At 32.9% G+C, this 19,455-nt stretch overlaps 3 protein-coding genes across 4 annotated transcripts; 1 reads left to right on the forward strand and 2 right to left on the reverse strand.

Moving 5' to 3' along the window:
* Positions 1-4,112, reverse strand: LOC149904178 (uncharacterized). Of its 2 annotated transcripts, none has more exons than XM_090108106.1 (2): positions 2,046-4,112; positions 1-1,261 (listed from the first exon to the last, which is right to left on the reverse strand). In XM_090108106.1, exons 1-2 carry the CDS (start codon positions 3,688-3,690, stop codon positions 1,035-1,037), a joined length of 1,872 nt encoding a protein of 623 aa, XP_089964232.1. In that variant the 5' UTR covers positions 3,691-4,112; the 3' UTR covers positions 1-1,034. The 2 variants fall into 2 exon arrangements, 1 of the variants encoding a protein (XP_089964232.1); XR_016457332.1 differs by having other exon boundaries at positions 1,121-1,261; positions 1,547-4,112.
* Positions 4,113-14,597: 10,485 nt separating this feature from the next.
* LOC149904179 (uncharacterized) lies at positions 14,598-16,917 on the forward strand. Its single transcript, XM_090108107.1, has 3 exons — positions 14,598-14,811; positions 15,575-15,756; positions 16,064-16,917. Exons 1-3 carry the CDS (start codon positions 14,724-14,726, stop codon positions 16,898-16,900), a joined length of 1,107 nt encoding a protein of 368 aa, XP_089964233.1. The 5' UTR covers positions 14,598-14,723; the 3' UTR covers positions 16,901-16,917.
* A 133-nt stretch (positions 16,918-17,050) lies between these two features.
* LOC149904180 (mitochondrial thiamine pyrophosphate carrier-like) lies at positions 17,051-18,447 on the reverse strand. Its single transcript, XM_090108235.1, has one exon. The coding sequence runs from the start codon at positions 18,360-18,362 to the stop codon at positions 17,400-17,402; it is 963 nt and encodes a 320-aa protein (XP_089964361.1). The 5' UTR covers positions 18,363-18,447; the 3' UTR covers positions 17,051-17,399.
* Positions 18,448-19,455: the final 1,008 nt, after the last annotated feature.

Genomic DNA, 19,455 nt, shown 5'->3' on the forward strand with positions numbered 1-19,455 from the left:
ACTTACATTTATGTAACGTAATAGCAAACATCTAGCTTATCTATACTAATATTATAAAGATGAAAGGTTTGTATGTATGTATGGTTTTCACGCATAAACTACTGGACCGATTTTGATGAAATTTGGCACAGATAATCTTTAGACCCAGAGAAAGAACATAGGCTACCTTTTATTGCGAAATACGTACCACGGGCGAAGCCGGGGCGGACCGCTAGTAAAATATAAGTAAACTAATAACCATTGACCATATCTTTTTTTTTTTCATAAATACCACAATTATTCCAGTAGTTACATATTTAATATTATTTTATGAAATTAAACCATTTTGTGTGATAACACAGAGAGTAACAAAATTTCAAAACAGTTGGGAACCCAGTATTAAATCATTTAAAAATTTCAATCTTTTAACATAATATTCTCTATTCCTACACATATACAAAGACAATTAATGGCACTGGATTAAAAATAACAACATAACAATAAATTTTAAAATGTGTCAATATGTAATAAGTGGCATGAAAATTTTAATTACTTATATTATTTTAAAAACAATAAACTCAATATATATAATAATTTAAATGGCACATAAATAATTGAAACACTGTATTATTGGGTTACAAATAAAATTAAAAGATGCTTGTTACCATAATATACTATACCTAAACTTTGGTTAAAGTTATTATTATAAAACTATAAATAAAATTAAATATAACATGTTATGATCATTTTTTATAGAAACGGAATAGGACAATCATCAAATAATCATATTATAATTCTGGACCTTCAAATAGTGTTGGTTAGATCTTTAAACATTCTGAATTCTGATAATATTTAAACGATTATTAATATATTTTATGTATTGTATAAAAGTTAAAAATTTATATAAGAATTTATATGAAAATAATATTTGTTGATAAAAAATTACCATATTAATACATTAAGTCCATTATATAAGTGATGCTGAGTAATAAATTATGTTAAATACTTAACTTATTTGAAACATTACTTTATACCCAATAGGCATTCCTTTTCTTTTAACCGCGCTTTTTCTCATCAGTCAACAGTTCTAAAATTTGCTCTGTAGTTTTTTTTTCCTTCTTTAGTTTTTCCATTTGTTCTTTGGGCACAGTTCCTTCAAGTAGTATTTCAATGTTAGTGTTGAGACGATTAAAAGGCGTTAAAGCCAAATCTTTGCACGGTTTATGGCCCATAGCTTCAAGTGACTCCACAAGCAATTCATCAATCAAACGTTTGTTGAAACCTGTTATAGAATGATCTATTACTATTTTATATACATATTTACAGACATAGAAGTAGTAATTATTAAGTAGTTTTTTTGCTTTCAAAGCCCACACCAACATAATTTTTAAAACTGTTTTACCAACTGGCCCTATACACTTATTCCAGAAAAGATTCTGAAACCACCACCAAAATTTGCAAAGAAAACATCTAAAAATAGGCAAGCCTTGTCATCATGTCACATTTTATTACCCTTCACCTTCCAGCACCGAAATAATTAACCACATGGTAAACAAACGTAACTCACATTACCCATTTCATTTGGGGTTTCGGCTGCATCCGGGCTCAAGAATTATGTTGTATAAGATAAATCTGTGTAATTCAAGCCATGTAATGTAGTGCTGACTCACTCAAACTCAACCTAAGCACACATCAACACAAAAACACTCACACAATCGCAACCCATCACGAATTTGTGGTACCTATATACTTTTGTGTATATTTAAATGACTGCAATGTATTGTATATGTTGTGCATATAGATTGTTACAATACAATAAATAATGTAATATTTCAATTTAATGAATGCTTTTAATGGTATTCACCCACTGACTATTTAAAATAAATGTTTATTACTGATATTTGAAGTTTACCTTCAAATTTTAAAAACAATGGAAATTTATATGAAAATGTATTCTATGATTCCTGTTATTTGCGCACACACAGGAAGCAGTTTTCACACTAACTCAAAAGACAAATAGTGCAATCCATTTTGTGTAATAAATAAAAAATTGAAAATGTACGCACCTAGATATTTCAGTTTTTCTTTTGTCGCTATCATTGTTAGAAGAAGAGCTAGTAGAAACCTCATGCGCGTCAGCCTAGTGGCAGACTCCTCGTCTGGATCCCCCTTCTGTGATGACTTAGAAGCTTTTCGATTTGCATTGCAACTTTTTGTATGTTCTGATAAATCAGCCTTCAACTTAAAGAATTGTTTACATTTTTGGCATCGATAAGGGTTTTCTTTGCCATGAATGTTTCGCATGTGTGCCTTCATGTGTGGGAGTTGTGAGAAATTTATTGGACACATGGCACAAGTGAACGGTTTTTCACCTGTGTGCCGACGTATATGTAACATCAAGGCATTCGAGTGTGTAAATGGCCTCTTACAAATTCTACAAGTGTAAGGACGGGATCCACTGTGTGACCGACGATGTACAGTTAATTGTGTTGACTGAGTAAAACGTTGTCCACATTCAGGGCATACGTGAGGGCGATTCTTTTCATGTGTGCGCATATGTTCAGCTAAATGACCCTTCAAATATTTTTTACATATTTTACATTGTATCCTGTGTCCTGAATGACAAATTTGGACATGACGTTTCATCGAGTTCATTCTCAGAAACTCCTTACCACAATGCTGACACATGAAATCTTTCACTTTCAAATGTACTCTATAATGGCTGGTGAGCCGGTTCCTACAGTCAAATCCCATCTCACAAACAATGCACAAATATTTTCCATCGACCAAATGCTGTTTCTCATGTTCAATGAGTTCATGTTGTTCATAATATTTTTCCTTGCAATATATACACTTAAACATTTTTTCATTACGGCTATGACAAGCCAAGTGGTGTTTTAAATTTGCCTTTAGTAAAAATGCTTTATCACATATATTGCACATATAATGTATGTTCCAGTTTGGATGTTGTCTCTTAGAATGGGCTGACAAGTATATAAGATTACTGAAGTATTTGTTGCATTGAGAACAAGCGTATGATGTCAACTTATCATGAATGGATAAATGTCTTTTTATTGCTGGTTTGGTTCTAAATATTTTATTGCAATAATCACATTGGAAAATCTTTGGTGGTGGAGGAGTTGGTGTTTCATTATTGAGATCCTTCCCAGACTCGATGTTAGTTTTTGTGATTTCAGTATTATCGCACTGGCTTTTATTTTGATTTGGGGATTTATCTATTTGGCTATCTGTTTTTGAACCAGAATTTGCAATAGTTCTTTTTTTAGCACTTTTTCTTACTTTTTCATCTTTATTGTTATTTTTTAGCCTTGTATTCTTGTGTACTTCCTTTTTTGGTGATAAGTCACTGTCTTTAATCTGAAGTTCAGTCTTTAAAAGCTCATTAAAGAGCTTTATGTCTATCTTTGTTTTTTGTTTGATGCGGCCACTATTAGTCAACAACTTTTTAAGGTTTGGCTTTTTATATTCATTGGATTTATTCTCTTCCTGGTTTGTATTCAATTTACATATAGTTACCTTCTTCTCTGGCTTTTTCTTTAATTTCACTCTTCGTTGTCTTTGTACAACGTCTTTTCCTGTCACATTTTGTACATTTGTTAAAGATTTTCTGGGCCTGCCAACCTTCCCCTTTGTGTTAATCTTTGTAGATGCGGCTTTAGTCGTATTAACTCTACTCTTAACATTAGCCATTATGAGAAACTAGCGTGTGTTATCACCCATTAGTAATTACATTATTTACGTTACCTGATAAAATGTGATAAGAATGCAGTAGCAAGCGAGAAACCCACCACCAGCGAAGAGAGTATAGCTTAAATTAGTATGTACACGTCTTTGTTGAAACGATATTGAAACTAGATGTGCTCGCTGCGTACTTACATGCACTATTTTAGTTACTTCATAATCACCTCTAACTAAACCAATCGGTTACGTGCATAGATAACGATGTTCTGATGTGTGAAGGACAAAACTTTAGCCTTTTGTCTTAAATGTATGCAGCGATTACCTTATTTCATCTTCTTGCATTTATCAATTGTTTAAAACCGCCTTGATATACATTTTAAACCTTGAGTTGTATTACGTCAATAAAACACGAACTAATCATGAGAATATACACATTACACACTGTACTAAATTAAATTCTTATTTATTTATTGATATAACTCACTTTTGTATTGCATTTGTACAAGTTAAATAAATACTGTTTATTACAAAGGCAAGCGACAACCACAAAATGTAATCGAAATGTCACTGAGCGATGAATACGAAATGAAGACATAAATCGATTGTCGAATACGAGTTATCGAGTGACGCGATTGTCGATATTAAAATGATAAAGCAAATTTAACACAACAATAGGTAAATAATTTATCACCTTATTTATTTATAACAACTAGTTACATAGATATTTATGAAATTTATAAGTCAAAACATTTCAATTTATCGCCTGCAATTTATGGAACTCAGATGACTAAAGTTAGTACAGCGTAGAGGGCACGATAAATAATATATTCTGCGCATAATCGCAAATTTAATTGAACCATGATGTAACCAATCGCAAATTCCATTTTGTACTACGCTTTATTGAGATTGGCGAAAATTAAGGCAATATTTTAATGAAATAGCGATATATAGGTTCTCAATAAAAAGCCATAAATTAGGACAAAAGTATTGATTTTGAACTCTACCACGCCTTCACCTACCGGAATCCGCAGTCTATTTATAAAGTCGTTACTAACGACTCGACTCGTTAGTCGTTACCGTACCGTAATGATGCTTACAAGAAAGTACAAATCGATGACTCAAATCGTTTCCCTGTGAAAACTTATACATATTTTAAATTCTGGAATGGACAAATTCCCTACAAGCGTTTGTTAAATTGTCATATTTCATATACCGGCAATATTTTATTGAATCGTAAAAAGTAATAAATGTTTTCAATTATTAAAATAATATTTAAAAATGTAAATAATGTAGTAAGTACATAAGTGTTACTAAAACTAGTTTTTGCAAAAAATGGGCGTTGATGTCTTTAGCTCACAGTTCAGTTTAAGTACTATTAAAAAGACATCAACGATATTCGGCAAATTGCGGAAACATACAATCAAAACTTCGTCATTTAACTTTTTTATTTATTCATTTTCATGTGGATATGTTACCTACCTATATAGGTACTTATTTATTAGTATAATCTTTAATTACCTGAACAGATTAGTTAATCTTTACCTATAAATATAAGAGGAAATCGTAACAGTCAAACCACTAATATAACTCAAGGATACGAAGACCGAAGTACGAACGGATATAAATATTCATAAGTTAGATTTTAATTATTTGACTCACTGTCCACTGCTAAAACTAAAAAAAAGCAAAAAAAAAGTGTGCGTGTACTAGAGTACACACGTAAGAAGTGAAACTTCTTTATGACCTTATTTTTCAAAAAATAATTTACTATATACAATATTACAGAAATATGTTAATCTAACACGCTCGTCGCTTCGCTCCTCGCTATATTTACACCGGCCGCTACTGCAACTCGCTCGCTTCGCTCGCTCGGCTCGTGCGGTAGTTCTAAAATTCGAGTTATAGAGTTTTCAACTTATAAAGGATTTCGACTCGACAAACACGTGTTTACGTGAGTCATAGATTTATTATCGTTTACTCCTTAAATGTTTTCTAAGAAACAATAGTGTACTTACATTGTCGGCAAGTTCTTAAAGTCGGTAACTTATTTTTGTTCGAACAATAGAGGTAATATTATGTTTTCTAAGAAACAATTGTATACTTACATTGTCGGCACGTTCTTAAAGTCGGTAACTTATTTTTGTTCGAACAATAGAGGTAATAAATTCCTAATGATTAAGTTGTAAAGGTTGTACAATAAAACGTTGCTATGTTCGACATACAGAGATCAAATTTAATTTTTCGAGTCATAGAGTGAAAATATTTACCAAAATGGCTTGGAGGGACTCGGTGATTATTTCGACAAACAGAGGGTAGAGATTTCAAGTAATGGAGGTTTTGGTGTTTGAAGGGAAGGGAACAAAACATTTTTTCGAGATTTGGAGGTTTTTGACTTATCGAGGTTCGACTCAACGGGGTTCTACCGTATATATAATATGTGCGTCATTAATTTCTGACTGTTTCGAGATTTGGTGCAAAATAAAAAATAGTGTGTAAATAAAATTTGTAAAATTAAATGAACAAATGAAAGAAAATTAATTAATTATAGTAAAAAAAGCATAAAATAAAATATTCTATATTAAAACGTATATATAATATGTGCGTCATTAATTTGTGACTGTTACGAAATTTGGTGCAAAATAAAATAGTGTGTAAATAAAATTTGTAAAATTAAATGAACAAATGAAAGAAAATTAATTAATTATAGTAAAAAAAAGCATAAAATAAAATATTCTATATTAAAACGTATATATAATATGTGCGTCATTAATTTCTGACTGTTTCGAAATTTGGTGCAAAATAAAATAATTTGGAAAATCCAAAAGTGCACGCCTCATAATTTTTTTTAATAATTATTTATTAATTATTATTTTTGTTTATTTAATAACAATTAAACCACATCGAATCAGACCCTGAAAAATGAAAGGGTTCTATTCCTGAGCATACTCAAGCGTAAGAGAAAAAAAAAGACAAGATTAGTAAAGTATTTCGGTCGCTATCGTGTTAACAAGAAAATCCTCCGCACATACAGACACACGGACGTCCAAGACAGAACTTTTTTAAACTGTTTTTTAACTAGTTTAAATAACAAAAATGACATCAAAAATATCATGAATGTTAAAAATAGTGTTTTTTCTTAATATGTGTGTGTATGTATTATCTTACAAGTGCAATGTATGATACATAAAGACATTTTAAGTTTGAAAAATCAGATGTTTTGCGCGAAGTGACAGTAGTACCCACCTCAACGCTTCGCTTATGAGGCGTGCAATAGTGTGTAAATAAAATTTGTAAAAAATCAATAAAATAAAACAATTGAGTAAAGATCTATAGGCATATTATGTATGTATTTATACAAGATATGTATATATTTATACAGGGAACTTCTCAACGTGTTATCTATGAAATTATACTTTTACTCAATTGTTTAATTTTATTTATACACTGTTTTATTTTGCACCAAATCTCGAAACAGTCAGAAATTAATGACGCACATAGTACATAATATATACATAATAAGACAGAGGTTAAGATTAAATAACTTGAAAAATAAATAACATGATCACGCCCACGTGTTGGTGTTTTAAAAAATTCAATCAAAAACTGAGAATAACTTTAAATATTTTAGAATTAGAAAAATAAATATGTACCACAATCAACATTCAAGTATTAGAAAAAATTTATACCATAATTTCACCCACGTGTTAGTGTATCTATACATAATAAAATTGAAAAAATTGAAAAATACAATCAAAAAGTGAGGTTAATTTTGAATAACTTAGAAAAATAAATACCATAATTATACCTAAGTATTAGAAAAAGAGATGTAATTACTTACTTTTTTTAGAAATTCACTGGTAATAGAATTAAAATAAACACTTAGATTTTGCTGATCACTTAATATAATATTACCACGTCACTATAGAGCGTTGGAAATAAATACGAGTGCAATAGAAAAACGGTCAAGTAAAGTGATTGGACGCACGTTAAAACGATACGCTATCCCTACTCCGCTGGAGAAAGTATATTACGTCGAATCACGCGTGGTAGGGATAAGAAAAAGTTGGCGCGTAACGCAAAAATGTCACGAGTACGACGTAACGCAAAAATGTCACGCGCGCGGCGTAACGTAACGCAAAAATGTTACACAAAATTTTTGTCCACCCCCGATAAAGAAGTTTCACTTCAAAAAATATTCCAACTCGGATGGAAACGGTTATTCATTACAGGCCTATAGGCCATATCTATACTAATATTATAAAGAGGAAAAGTTTGTAAGTATGTATGTATGTATGGTTTTCACGCATAAACTACTGGACCGATTTCAAAAATTCTTTCACCATTAGAAAGCTGCATCTTTACTGAGCAACATAGGCTATATTGCATTTTCAAAAAAATTAGAGATCCTTACCAAAAATGCAATAATGTAACCCAAGGTGTAAAAAAATCCTCAATAAAACTTATGTCATCGCGTGCGCTGCGGAATCTATTGAAGATAGAACAAAAAAATGTTCTACGGTATTATAGAATGGATCAATATCTACAAGAAAGTCCCCGATACCATATGTCCATCTTCAGTAGTTATGTTACTACAACAACTTTTTTACGTTTTCAAAGTAAATAGAAGTGCCGACAGTAATCAAACCATGTTATCCATACACATATATTAATCCTTATCCTATTAAATGATGTTTTATTATAGACTGTTTCAATACCAGCAAAATACTTTTTAAATGAAAAGAATTGGATATTCCATTCAAAAGATATAACGAATTTTTAAAAGTGTCAATCTACAGAAAATAGTAAGTAGGTATACTGTTCGAGCAGGCCGTAGTGCGGGGGTCACGGAGGAATTCTACCAATATGCGTCTTGACGGAACACTGCAGTGGGGTTTTGGTCGGTAGGAATCCGACATAACCCACGGCCCCTCCCCCGGAGGCCGTGGGTATCTATGAAAGATTTCCCCACTAAAACAGAAAAAAAAAGGCCGTAGTGCGGGACGGGGTAAAGGTGATTTTCATGTGATTAAAAATTAAACCTATAGTCCGACCTATAGTAGACTTTTCACTGTAACGATATCGCTATATATGCGGGTGAAACCGCAGGGCATTGCTAGTATATTATATCAGCAGGCTAAGACCAACAAGAGCCGTGCAATGCGGATAAAACCGCGAGGCACAGCTCTCATGTATTTCTTGTTTTACCACGAATAAATGAATTCTATTCTATTCTATTCTATTCATATAAGTGGTACAAGATTTCATGAATGTCCTTATTACGTAAAGTCAGCGAGTACCATCTATTTACACGGTCTTGGAAGAATAATGTAATTTCATGGTGCTGTTTACATAGTTGGCTGCAGATCTTTCAATTTGAAAAACTCATGGGTTTATGACAATGCTTTCAAACAATATCACTGCTCGATTAATATAACATGAGGCCAAGCGCGGATCCAGGGGGGGGGGTCACGGGGTCATGACCCCCCCCTGGGCTAGGTCCACGACCTAAGTGGACCACTAATTTAATATTAACTTTTTTAAATTAACAAATTAATACTGTTCAACATGATGTTTTTATTGAATTTTGAGACAAAAGTAATATAGAACAATGAAATCAATTACAAACGGTAACGGAAGAGAATATAACAAAAATTATAGAAAAAGTTTATTAGGGTCGACCTGTGGTCGTAATTTAAGGACAAAAAACAGGTTTTTCGATTTTTTAAAAAATCTATAACTGCGGAATAAAGTGTAATGGTAAAGTTGTATGTAATTATTTTTTTTTCTACAACTTTTGCTGTTACACTTTTCACACAAAACCTCAAATATCGAAATATCCCAGTTCGTGGATAAGAAATAAAATAGCAAAATTTTTCTTAAATGAACAATAGAAAATACAGTCAAATTACAACAAAAAATCGGCCAAATGCGCGTCGGACTCGCGCACCGAGGACTCCGAGCAACCATATTTTTTCATTATGTTGTATCTTACAATTTTGTTTAAAGGATATTTTCTTTATCTGTGCTTGTAAGTGCTTAAATCGTTGCTTTTAACCAAATTTCAAGACTGTGTTCACGGGAAGTACCTTGTAGGTTTTGATTGATGATTCCCTTGCAAGTATAGTTGCGAATTACAGAATATTATAAAGCTGAAGAGTTTGTTTGTTTGTTTGTTTGAACGCGCTAATCTCGGGAACTACTGGTCCGATTTGAAAAATTCTTTCGGTGTTAGATATCTCATTTATCGAGGAAGGCTATAGGCTATATACCATCACGCTACGACCAACCGGAGAGGAGCCACGGGGGTGAAACCGTGCGGAGCGGCTAGTTACAGAATATGCGGCTCTAATTGCTTTTTCTTTAGATTGCGTTGACATAGAATTTGAATTAAATAACAGATTTAAGTTATTATAGACCTGAGTTCTGATGTGAATATCAATTAAATACATGTAGACGTTCATGAGTAAAGGGATTGTTACTTTAAAATGATTTAAAAAATATATTTTTATTTAATTTAATTATTAAATAATTAGGGTTTTCACAGTTATTACTACATCTGTGCTATAACACGATACTTTTTACTCAATTTCAAGACTGTGTTTATGGGACAGGGTGCTCCCTGCAGGTATTGATTCCCTTGCTAATGTCGAAATCCTACGGTCTACGGTCCCTTGATGCTGTGAAAAATTCAAACGTTTTAGCCAACGCAATCAAAAGATGCAGCTGTAAATGCTGAAATTTTTCGCAAAATTCGACACTCCCTAAGAAATCAAAACCTACAGGGTAGTTCACGAGTACACAGAGTCATGAATTTTAGTACAATCAAACGTCTTATAACGCAGACTAGCTTACCTAGCTTACCTAGCTGTAAAAAAATCAAACTTATAACTTATAAGCCAACGCAATCAAAAGATACAGCCGTTTATGCTGTAAATTATCGCAAATTTCGACATTATCGCAAGGGAATCAAAATCTATAGGTATTGTGCTACTTGTGTCAGCACAGATGGAGGAAAAATTGCTAAAACATAGTACATTTCATGCTTAACAACATTCGCAAGTGTTGCCAGGAATCAAAACCTACAGGGTATAACTTCCCGTGAACACAGAATCTTGATATTTAATCTTTATTTAATAGAAACTTACGTCTTATAGCACAGATAAAGGAAAAATTGCAAAAAGCATAAATTTAATATTAAAACATATAAAAATGTTTGTACGGAACTCTTGGTTCGCGAATCCGACTCGCACTTGACCAATTTTTTTTTAAATCTACGTATCAATTAAATTACCAAAATATAGCTTTTGAAAATTTCCCACGTCTATGTGACCCCCCCCTGGCACTAAGGCTGGATCCGCCCTTGCATGAGGCCATTAAAAATACCATTATTTTGCTCATACAAGTCTTGCTAAACTAAATTTTACAACAGCTGAAGTACCTAAGTAAGAACATTTAATCTATACTAATATTATAAAGAGGAAAGGTTTGTATGTATATATGTATGTATGGTTTTCACGCATAAACTACTGGACCGATTTTGATGAAATTTGGCACAGATAATCTTTAGACCCTGAGAAAGAACATAGGCTACCTTTTATTGCGAAATATGTACCACGGGCGAAGCCGGGGCGGACCGCTAGTAATCTTATAAAGAAGACAGCACTGCCTACTTGTGTCCAATGTCTTTATCGTTATTGGTATTGCCAATTTTTACTGAAAAATTCAATTGCCCCGTGCCCGTCCGACTAGGCGTTCTTCCGGCCTCCTCAACTCAAGCGACAGCCCAAGCCGAGGTTCGTGATCACCGTCAAGGGGGGACCCCCTTGCGTATGTCGCTACCAGGGTGAATCTTCAGTTCAGCCATGTGGTCGCGTTAGGATATAGAAGTCATGCTGGCTAAAATCGAGAGACACCACACAAAAAAATTACCATCTGTAGATAGGTAGGTTTTTATTATAGCAAATTGCCTGGCCACACATAAGCGCCAGTCGTGTCTGCTATTTTGATGCTTTCCCCATTGTGAGCGAACAATAGCGGACTGCACGGACGGGCCTGCGTAGGTGCTTGCGCAATTTTAACGACACTGTTTCATTTCCTCGTGATCATTTGATTGAGGATGTTAGTGCATACGGTTTATCCCCATTTAACTGTATAACATAAACAAGACGTCTTATACCTCGTATTACCACAGATACTATAAAACTATATCTATATGAACTGTATCTACTACTACTATGTACCTACCTACTATCTATCCAACTACCTATCTATAAGACAAAGTTTTTTAAAATAGTTGACTACCTTATACCTACTTGTCTCAATTGGCAATTTCAAATTACAAGGTTTTGAATTCAATCGTGCCAAAGAAATATAAAACAAATAAAATGAACAATGAACAAAACAAATGATTGCTACACTTCTTGTCTAGGATCACGATCGCACTTATTTAGAAAATCGCTGAACCACTTCAGATGCGGTTTTCTTTTCAATAGATATCTAATAAATTCTACTTGAACGAAGTCGCTGGTAACTACTAGAATAAACTAAAATACTTTTAGCTCACATAAAACTAATTTATTAAAAATAAATGATGTAGGTAGGTACCCAATTCTAAGGTTATTACCGTATGTCTAATGTTTTTTATTTTACATTGTATCTATAGGACAATGTGATTTGGTAATGTTTAAAACTGTTTTGCAATGGTTACCATACATTTTATTGTAATATTTTTATTATGTAGATACTAGATAGCATCTGTTTGTTACGTTATTACGAAATTTTGTACGACATCATCGTGGAACATTGTAGACAAGCTGATGTTTCGTTTGAAAAGTTATAATTTTAATTGGTGGTCATATCAAGATTATAAATTCCTTAGATAGGTTAAATATATCATACGGATTATACCTACTTGTTTTGCTCGTCGTTTTGGTACTCAATTTATGACGGACGTTTATAGTAGACCAACGAGCATACAATCAATTTGGTTATATGCTCGATGTAGACGATACAATTCGTAGATCCCGAGAGGGCGGAGTCTAAATAGCTCGCATTACCTAAGTTATGTTCTAGATCTAGACATCAACGGGATACTAAGCACTAACGTGTTGAAATTTAGTAGGTACTAACTAACCAGGTACCTTGGTAGGTATTCATTTGAAATTTTGTACAAAATTATTTTCATGAGTTAGAACTTTTATGTTTTTTATATAAAATACCTAAGTAGTTACATGCCACAGTTGCCACTTATAATTTTGTTTCTTCCAAATTACAAGAAACGCGTATTTCCATTCTATACATTGCCAGAACGCAACCATAGGAAACTGCTCGTGTATATTTTGTAATGCTGTTTTTAAATAATTTGTAATTACAATATATTATTGTATATATATACGAATTTTGCGTACTGATCGTGTATACTTTGTACCACGGATGCTTGCGTCCTTAAACATTACATCTCAATTAAGCATAATCATACTATTTAAAACTCAACCGAATCGTGTAATTACCTACAGATAGATTTATGTATAAAACAAACGTTATAGTAATAAGACTGAGGGGCGATAGCATCTTAACTTTCATATTTAATATATCAAACTATCTACAATAATCTACATTCTACACGATATCAAAGAACATACACGAAGATAAGACGATAGGCCTTTGTAAACTCAAAGAGAACGTTGAACCAAGATGTAAGTATCCATACAAACGAAATTTTACGCATCGACCCAATTTTTCTTCATAATAACGTTACAGTCTAGTTAGAGCGGATGAGATTGTCGTCGAGATGTCGCCTTGCACGGTTTGTTTGATTTGAAAAGTACTTAATACTAAGAAAACCTGTTACCAAATCTGCAACACTTATTACAAACATGTTTAATTCGACATATTTTATGATGGGCCATGCCCATATGGTATTTACGGTGGATTGCAGACCACTGCGCGCCACAATAAATTGCACGAATGAAAAGATTTAATCTGATCCTGAGACTTTACCCAAGGCAAATCAGCCTTCTGTGTCCTCCAGACCGAGACATTTTTTTTTCTTTGTCTCCATCGGGAATCGAACCCAGGACCCTTCAGTGCTACGCTCACGCGTCAACCACTGTACCAAGGAGGCGGTCAAATAATGCATCTGCCCCTTACCCCAGGGACATGGGACTTCACTTTTTGATACTTTACCTACACCAGGATTTTCACACTTCGTTTTTTTAATGAGCTGATTTTAAAGTGTGTGAAAAATTAAAATGTATCCGCGATACGTAGCCTTATCTGAACAAGGGACACTTTTCCGTTAGGTAAATAAGGCGGTACAATAAGTCAATTTATGATCCCCATCTATTAGGTGCTACAACACAAAATGTGCGTAGGTTTCCTACACGATGATTTAGTTACACAAATTTTGTAATCTTGCTTATAAGTACTACTAGTATAGTATTTAATATTTATTATGCTAGTTACTAGTAACTATAGTATTTAATATTTATTATATTATCTAGGTACTTATTGCTTCAATTTACATTATTTCAGGGGTTGAATAGGCCGAACCAAAACAAACTAGTTCTATCACTTTTAAAATACATATAAATAAGTAGACAGGGACTAATTTAGTCAAATTACAATGTAAATATCTACTTATATAGACATCAAATATGCACATAGTAGTGTTACTATGTTAGTACTGCCTAATTAGGCACTCAAAAGGGAAATCTTACACATAATTTTCGCTCTAATAAGTCGTTGTCACAACGAGCTAGGTATATCACATATAATATCTTGTAAGTAGTCCATAGTTATGGGTCTAGCATAGACTGAGACCATATTAACTTGGCTATTCTATGAGCGGGGATTGTTTTCCATTCGCTGCACTTCTTATTGTCCCTTGACTTCCACAATTTATTCTTCGATTCGGTCTCGAAGTGGAAGGAAGTCGCCGTTACGCGCCAAATTCATACCATTGTTTTTTTTCGTTGTATCTAGTACACTGGCACTTGTCTATTCAGCCAAAAGTTATATTTTCATGTCTATTATCTGTGAGAATGGTGAAATTCTGGTGGATGTTCATATTTATCGCTAGAACAGTTTTGACTAGTGACAATAATTTACCCGATTTAGAACCGGAAAAAGGTACGTATATCACTTCGAATTAAATGTGTATAATATTTGAATGTGGGTATTTAAAAAATAATAATAAATTGTAATAATCCTTTGAAATCATTTTTATTAATGACAAGATAAGGTTAATAAGATTCCTTAAATTAAATTCAAGTTTACCAAATTAATGTTTTAAGTAATTAACAATTTGTAATGGGTATACTAAGCAATATATGAATTTACAATTTTATTATTAGTGTTTGAAGGTAAAATATGTATAATTAACAATCGTAACTAACTATGACCGTTACAAATTAAATTAGGCAGATGAAGTTCACATAAAAAGGCACACGTAACAATACATTTCCCACGCTTTTCTTTTTTCGTCATTTTTATGGAATTGAGTTACTCTATTTGTATATTGCAATAATAAACAAATTAGAAAAACTTTATATTTTATCACACAACCCACATCTCTAACTCTCTTTTTCACGCTCCTACCCACAAAACAATGGAAGTGAAAAGAAATAATAGACCGTTTTGGAATCGCGCATTTACTTTCATTTAGCGATATGTTATTGTTAAAAAATGGGAGGATATTTCAAATAGGTAAATTTCACAGTTCAATTTATTTGTAAACTGGAGTCTACTGTCTACAAATAAATTGAACAGTAAAGCTCAATAGGATTAGGATGGGTAAGTTATAAGATACATCAATGGATCTCATAACTAAGTGGCAAAGTCTCAGTCTCTCTCCGCTCCTTCTCTGTTAAAACAATATTATTATTTGTTACAGGCTCCAGGTTTCTACCCCTGTTTGATAGGCGGTATGATGACAGACCTCCACCAATTGGTCATCTTCCACCTTTAACTACCGTACCCGTGGCAGGTGAAAGATGTTCATCGAGGCTCGAAACAGCGCTCGAGCAGTTGAAGCGACGGAAGAGAAATCAATCAAAAAGCTTGGATACTCCCTTGGTAATTGCATTGTGACCGTACTTAGGTTTAGGGAAGTTTCATATTATTTGTTTCATTGATCGATTTTTAATAAACTCGTGATCATGTGTGTGTTTGAGTTGTCCAGCAGCTACTATTTTTAAATGTTTGTAACAAAATCTAAAATTTAAAATTTAAATAAAGATCGTTATAATACCCGATATGCGTCGTAAGGAGGTAAAATTGTTTATGCATATTATGGAAACTATCAATCCCATAATATTCACAATCAAGCTATCACTATTCTGTTAGTTTAAATCCCTTGTTTATTAAAATCATTGCTTTACAGAGCCAAAGTATAGATCTCAACGGATACAGTTTATCTCAAACAATGAGAACCGCCCCAATCGATATGATCGTCACAAGGATGCGAGTGAGGCTGCCCCAAAACACTAATTGGGTTCGAGTGGAAAAATGCTTCTTCGACCCTCGCAATATATCCCTGGATACAATGCTGTTGTTCCATGACATAACTATATCTGGGAACGTGGATTTATACGATGTGAACGAACTGGACCGTGCAATGCCTTCTTCTCATCGACTGAGAAGAAACTACGACGATGTTCCCTACTACACGGATACAAACAGACACCGCGGTAACAACGGTTGTAACATGATACTTAGACTGCGCAAAGCCGGTATAGGTTTCCACACCCGTCCTCTACACCAACAGCCGGGAAAATTTAACGTCAAAACTGATTCAGAATTCGTCGAACCAGGATTTATCAGTGTTTACGCCTACGGTTGTGAGAAGTATATCAATAGAAATTCAGTTAGAAACAAGGATAACCTACCGTTAAGGAGGAGACGAAGATCTGACGAATTTACTTTCGATCCTCGATTGGACGAACCATATAAGGATTCTTATGATGAACTGGATAGCAAAGCTTCAGAGAACTACGACACTTTATATGAAGGTAGAAGTAATAGGATGAATTATGGCAGAAGCAAGTTTTATAAGCCAGAGGTCGATTTAGATGATGCTGAAGACATTTCCAGAGAAATGGAGGACATTTTCACTAAAGGAATAAGGACACTTTTAACTACATACATGAAAAAGGAATTACAGCCTGCTATTAAAGACACTCTTATGAGAAACATGGGTTATGTGATATCTTATGGGTAATAAATGGTTTTGTAAAATGTGTATTTTTTATAAACATATTTAAATATTTGCTAAAATTATGAGAGTAGAATATTTTTATTAGCAAAAATATAGCTCTCTGTTTTATTAGTGTGATCACCAATTAGGATTAGAGATTAAAAAAAAAGAAAGTATAGGAGTAAATTGTGATATAATTTACACAGACTAGAACATTGATATGAACAATTTTTTTACAATGTTACTAATACTTAACTATCACAGTTTTCTTAGCAAATACAAAGCTTATATAAGTTTCAATGCACCATATATTAACTTCTTAGGTAACACATTTGTATTACATTTACGGTCAAATTTTAATTTACATTAATAAATTCACATGTTAGTCAAATAATTAGATTATCTGTCTGTCAGATCAAGTACAATGCTTATAATTAATATGAACACAAAACAGATTCCAAAAAAAAAAAATCCATGATTAAATTTTTTCTCTTACAAAATAGCATTAAATAAATTATAATTATCATATACTTAAAATAATATGCTTTATTTCATCATAAACTGTGAAATGTAACGCAGAAACTACAACAGCTTTTAATATGCTTGGTCCATAGCCCTTATACAACGCTAGAAAACCTTCTTCACTTATTGTCAAGAATATACAATGCACAGTACCTCTACAATACATTTGACGACCAAATGCTTTCCTGTGTTCCTGAAATCCCTGTATTTGCAGCCTTTTCTTAATAACATCAAACGGATACACAGCTGTTTTTGATACAAAACCAGCCATGCTACCAGCAAATGCATTAGCTATAATAGATGTTTCTATTGTTGAGCTCATATTAGTACTTCTTTGGAAGAAAGCTATTTTATTTAGAATATTATCTGTAAACAATTTATATACAGCAAACTGAATACCTGCATATGGTGCTATTTGAGCTACAGTGGGTACCAATCCTTTGAACAGTGAAATTGGTCCTTCTCTTCGGATCATTGTAAACAGAGCATCTGTAAAGCCTCTGTATGCTTTATTTGTTTTCTGCTCTGCTATTAACCTAGTTCTTACTGTATCGAATGGGTATGACGTAATTGTGGCAAACGTAGCAGCTATCGCACCATTCGAAAAATTTATCCAATGTTTATTAGCTATATAAAACTGGGGATCAGTCTTTTGATACATTTGAGTCAGCTTTTCGTACACTGAAAATTGTACCACGCCGAAGGATATGGATAACATTTGTGCAGGAATGTGGCCACTCCATAATGTTGATATACCTTCTTCCTTGACGATCGATGATACAGCTTGCAGCACAGAACTGTACTTTGATCCATTTCTGATCGGTTCTAGCTGTAATTGGAATCTTATTTTTAGGACATCTAGAGGTTGTGCTATTGCTCTCGTTACTGCGCCTGATACTGCCCCGGCAAATGCACTTTGTGCTACGGATACTTCAGGTTTTGAACTCTGCGCATAATGAACCATAATTGTTCAAATTTTTTCATTAGACACCACCTATTTATTTATATTTTTTATATTGCCGCCGGCCGTCCCATACGTGACCAAATCTGTAATTATACTCGGATTTTTAATTAGATAAAGTAAACTGACGTTTTCTGTGTTGTCAGTTTTTGATGAAATAAAAATAGAGTTGTCACAAAGTGAATGATTCAAAATCGGGAATGAATGAAATTGAATCGATCGTCTAGTGAATATTTAGTGTGTAACAATATAACACCAAATAAACACAACAATTGAGTATTTGAATAAAAAAAAATTATTGATTTTTTTTATGTATTTTGAAACTTTATTATTAATAATATTGATATTTAATGCAAATAACTTCAAAAAATTTTTTTTCCGTTAATTATAAGCAATTAAAAATTGATGAAATTTAAGTTAGAATCACGTGACTACAAACGCGCCATGACTGGTCACCACAGTTGTGACGTCATAATGTTATAGCTATGTATTAACTGCAGTACATAGCGTTTACGGCTATTACACGTGACTAGACAATAATATTGAAAGTTTATTGCTAAAATACGATTAGTTAGTTGGTTCCGAATTAGTTAGTTAGTTACGAATAACATTCTTAATGTTGATATATTTATGATCACCGATTTTTGTCAGGAGTTGCCTTTGTAGTATGTATTCGTACATAATGGTACAAAACAATAACTTTTGAGGTTCGCCATTTTTAATATAAATTTAAATAATAGATATAATTAACAATTAATATAATTAATATGTAATTTAATAATGACAACAAAATTAAATAGATCAAAACACTCTATTTATTATTAACACGCTTTTATTAGCTTCACCTGTATGTTTGTATATAACCGACTCCTTTCGAAGTTTCGGCTCGATTTTGATCCACTTAAAACCGACGGATTTTGTTCAAATTTTGAACACTTATCAAGGTCCGATGACAATACAATAATATCATAAATTTATCCTGATAAGGATCGCCAGGATCAGCTTAAAACATATGTTTGTATGTAACCAATTCTCCTTTCGATTCGATTTAGACCCACTATAAACCGACGGATTTAATTTAAATTTTGTATACTTA

Source organism: Colias eurytheme, chromosome 12 (assembly GCF_061535395.1).
Source record: "Colias eurytheme isolate Ceu_HAF_F1 chromosome 12, ilColEury1 Martin Lab GWU primary, whole genome shotgun sequence".
Taxonomy (NCBI): domain Eukaryota; kingdom Metazoa; phylum Arthropoda; class Insecta; order Lepidoptera; family Pieridae; genus Colias; species Colias eurytheme.

Coding starts and splice junctions, on each gene's coding strand:
- LOC149904178 (XM_090108106.1), bottom strand. CDS start 3,690: ATGGCTAATGTTAAGAGTAGAGTTAATACGACTAAAGCCGCATCTACA. Junction 1,262..2,045: donor AGAAAAACTGAAATATCTAG/GTGCGTACATTT, acceptor ATTCTATAACAG/GTTTCAACAAACGTTTGATT.
- LOC149904179 (XM_090108107.1), top strand. CDS start 14,724: ATGGTGAAATTCTGGTGGATGTTCATATTTATCGCTAGAACAGTTTTG. Junction 14,812..15,574: donor CGATTTAGAACCGGAAAAAG/GTACGTATATCA, acceptor TATTTGTTACAG/GCTCCAGGTTTCTACCCCTG. Junction 15,757..16,063: donor AAAGCTTGGATACTCCCTTG/GTAATTGCATTG, acceptor ATTGCTTTACAG/AGCCAAAGTATAGATCTCAA.
- LOC149904180 (XM_090108235.1), bottom strand. CDS start 18,362: ATGGTTCATTATGCGCAGAGTTCAAAACCTGAAGTATCCGTAGCACAA.